We start from the raw sequence: 3,904 nt of genomic DNA on the forward strand, positions 1-3,904 counted from the left end.
GCCTCTAGAAGATAACAAATGTTATGTAAGACAGGTCTCCAGTTCCATGGGGCTTCAGCTGCTCCTTTCTTGCAAGCTTCTACTAACTCCTTGGCATCCCCTTCAACTATAGAGCTTCTCCATTGTCGTTGAACAGTAAACTCCACTGCTAGCAAATCAGCTTCAGCAGGAGTTTTAGGTTTTCTTTTTCTGGTACAGGCACCTAAAAATTTCCCATCAAGGTCCCTGCATATCACAGCCATGGTAGCAATAGGATTATCCTTCTGAAAGCTGTATCAAAATTGAGTGTTACCCATTCAGGAGGTGGGCAGACCGTAGAGTCCTGATATTCTTTACTACAGTAGAAGCTTCTAACACACAATCAGGGTAGACTTTAGAAAGCCCGACCCCAGTCTTCACTTGTTCTGTGTACCTGTTGGAATATAGATTCTTGACAGGGCTGAATCTTTTCAAATTAACACTCATTTCTTGCTGCCATATTGCATCCAGCATTGCAAGAAAATAAGAAGATTTCGATGGATTTTCTGCAGGCTTGGTTTCATCCAGTATCAGGCAGAAGGAGAACCAGTTTTCCTGACTGAAGTATGGATCCTCAATTCTGAAATTTAGGGGGGATCTGAACCACAATCCTCTAATCCAGTCACATTTAAAGAAAGTGTGGTAGATGTCCTCTGAGGTACTGTTGCAGAAACAGCACATGTGAAGGTGATGTCTGAGCAAGACTCCACCTGTAGGGAGAAGATTATTCAGGATTTTCCATATGAGCATCTGATTTCTATGTGGAATAGGAAGCTGCCACATTTTCCTGAAGAGAGCTGGAAGGAGAGTAGAGTTTCACCCTTGCTTCCACAGTTAAATGGTAAGCTGATCTTGACGAGAAAATCCCTGTCTTTGTATGTGTCCATATCATTTTATCAGGGTAACTTACTCTGATTTGGATGGACAGAATAGCATCTGTAATGGGAGTGGGGAAGTGGTTGAGAAGGTTCAGATTCCACTTCCACCTTATGTATATCAAAATTTGGATTATCCACCCAATAGTGCAGAGGTCTGCTCTCCCATAAAAGGAACCCATGGGTCTTTCCAGAAATCTACTTCATCGCCCTTTACCTATGCTCCATGCCTTCCCTTTATCCACTATTGATGATACTTTTAAACATATAAGAAGCTTCCTTAGGTACTTTCACATCTTCCAGAGAACCTTGCAACAATCTTCCATAAGAACTTAGAATATTAACATCTCTGAATGATCTTAGCCCTAAGCCACCATTCACCTTCTTCCTACATATGACCTTCCATTTGCAAGTGTGAAGGGCTCTGCTCTTATATTCATCCAACAAAAGTCACTGGACACAGTATATTGGTTCAGTAAGGTGGTTCTTCCTGCTTTGAGAGAGTAGGCGGAAAGACAAGTCTTGGGCCTTGGCCGAGTTTTTAATTTTCTTTTTCTTTTTTCCAAAATTATAAACACGTGCGTGAATACCCGAAACCTATTCTTCAGTTCAGTTCAGTTCAGTTCAATCCAATTTGAAACCTAAAAAAAAAAATGGAGAGGCGAATATCTTTGCAAAGCAAGAAGAATAATAATAGTAAGAGAAGAAGAAGAAGCGGAGAAGAAGTAAACTGGCTTGACTTGCCATCGGAAGTTATGCTTGTTATATTGTCCAAACTGGACGTGTTTCAAATTCTGTGTTACGCTCAATTTGTATGCTCTTCTTGGCTACAACTTGCCAAAGACCCTTTTCTCTATCGTTCTATACTTGTTCCATATGTCCTGTCAATATCACATGGTAGTAATAGGAGTTGTTCATTACACTCTCATAAAGGGTTGGGACTTGTGCTACGGGTGCTCAAGGATGCTGCCAAGAGAAGCTCTACTGGAGACTTGAAGGAAATCTCCCTTGCAAAGTCTTGGTGCAATGACGTTATTTTAATCCGTGTTTTGAAGTATATGACCGGAACAACGAATCTTAAATCTCTTAGACTAGCAAGTTTCCGTGGATTTGCGGATCACCTATTAATTGCTTCAGCTTTCCAAAGACTCCCGTTTTTGGAAGAGCTTGAGTTGAAGGACGAAGCTTTTAGTACTGCTTCTGGAAATATTATACGAATAGCAGGTCGTTCTTGCCCACGGTTGAAGTATTTTAGCTTTATTAACAACACAGGTGACATGCATTCATACATATACTATGACCAAGTCGCATTCGCCATTGCTCATTGCATGCCTCACTTGCGTGGCCTCCGTCTTTACATAACCTGCCTGATAAATACAGGCTTGCGAGCCATTATCAAGGGTTGTCCTCATCTCGAAAATCTTGATCTTCGAGGTTGTTGCTATAATGATCTACAAGAAGATTTGCAGAAACAATGTCTGAATAAAATCAGAGATATATCCTTTCCATCTAGTAATGTTGCTCCACCGACACCGCTTTGCATGCTAAAGCGTATAGATGTTCGTTGTTGTCACCTAGTTATGGAACGGAATATGCAATAAGAAGTTGCAAGCGATCTTATTCTCCACCGATAAACTGAGAATCTTCTACTAGTTTTTTTAGAGTGGTAGAATCTTCTACTAGCTGCAGTCTTTTAGTACTTTATATTTGCTCATTACTGTTTCTTCATGTTTTCTCATTTCAGTTTCTGGTTAGACTTGCTGGTGTTTTGAGATGTGGTCTATTAAAAAAAAAAATTCCTTTTATAATGAAAAATATCTTGTTCAATTGGCACAATTTTGAGTCCAAAATCTCTACAGGTCTACATGGTGTTTTGAAGCCTTCTGTTTCCTTCACATGGCGATGGTATTAAATAGAACCCAAAATATGAGAATGTAGGATTTCGTTTATGTTGTTTATGAAGGGTCATTCAATTCAGTGATGTTTTTATTGGATGGTGTTGTTAAAGCTTGACCAGTCTTTCCCAGTGCTTCTGTAGCTCTCATGTTCTTTGATTGAAAGTTGGTGAAGTGTTTTTTGTTTCCACAACATATTTCTGGAGGTTTATTATTGTCATTAAATACGTTTACAACGATGTTTTGCTTACTTGGGACTCCCTTAAATATTGGTTTGTTTGGACTCCCTTAAAGTTGAAATGTTGTAGCGGTTGTTATTGAAATTTTTGGGTTGTTAGAGCATATTTAGCAGAACAACCAAAAAAACACCAAGCAACTTTAGGAGCAACATCAAAAAAACACCAAGCAACTACGCGGTTTTGCCAAAACCGCGCCATATAGCCCACGCGGTTTTGCCAAAACCGCGTGGGTTGTTAGAGCATATTTAGTAGAACAACAAAAAAAACACCAAAATTTTGAACCAAACCAAACACCAAACCAAAAAACACCAAACAACTTTAGGAGCAACATCAAAAAAACACCAAGCAACTACGCGGTTTTGCCAAAACCGGCCATATAACCACGCGGTTTTGCCAAAACCGCGCCACTAAAGCCCAACTGACAGGCCCAAGCCCACGCGGTTTTGGCAAAACCGCGCGGTGTTCTGAACACCGCGTGCTACTTCTATATAAACAGCTCCAAAGCCGCGCGGTTCAGTCACTCTCACCTCTTCTCACAATTATAAAACTCTCTCTTTAGTTAAAAAAAAAAAAAACCTACCTAAACTCTTAAAATTTGATATGGATCATTTTGAACCTTTCGACGGTGATGATTGGCAGTACACAGACGACATTGGCGATGAGGGAGAAGAACCCGAGGAAGTAGAATACGGGGGGAAGACGATTGGGAAGAAGAACCCGAGGATGTCGCTACCGATAGACATCCCTATGTCTTTGGAGTATCGGATGAACGATTTTGATTGACAATTTGCACTGAGAAGCACTTGATATGGAAGTTGTGTCTTCTACACGTGATACAAAAACACGTGTCGAAAGTCGCGATGGTTAATACTTTCGG

The 3,904-nt window shown here is 40.4% G+C and overlaps 1 protein-coding gene across 1 annotated transcript; it reads left to right on the forward strand.

Moving 5' to 3' along the window:
- Window positions 1-381: 381 nt before the first annotated feature.
- LOC147487092 (putative F-box/LRR-repeat protein 9) lies at window positions 382-2,988 on the forward strand. The gene is made up of 2 exons (XM_086572673.1): window positions 382-859; window positions 947-2,988. The coding sequence occupies exon 2, from the start codon at window positions 1,547-1,549 to the stop codon at window positions 2,492-2,494; it is 948 nt and encodes a 315-aa protein (XP_086428799.1). The 5' UTR covers window positions 382-859; window positions 947-1,546; the 3' UTR covers window positions 2,495-2,988.
- The last annotated feature ends 916 nt before the right edge of the window (window positions 2,989-3,904 follow it).

This window comes from Coptis chinensis, chromosome 7 (assembly GCF_015680905.1).
Source record: "Coptis chinensis isolate HL-2020 chromosome 7, ASM1568090v1, whole genome shotgun sequence".
NCBI classification, from domain to species: Eukaryota; Viridiplantae; Streptophyta; class Magnoliopsida; order Ranunculales; family Ranunculaceae; genus Coptis; species Coptis chinensis.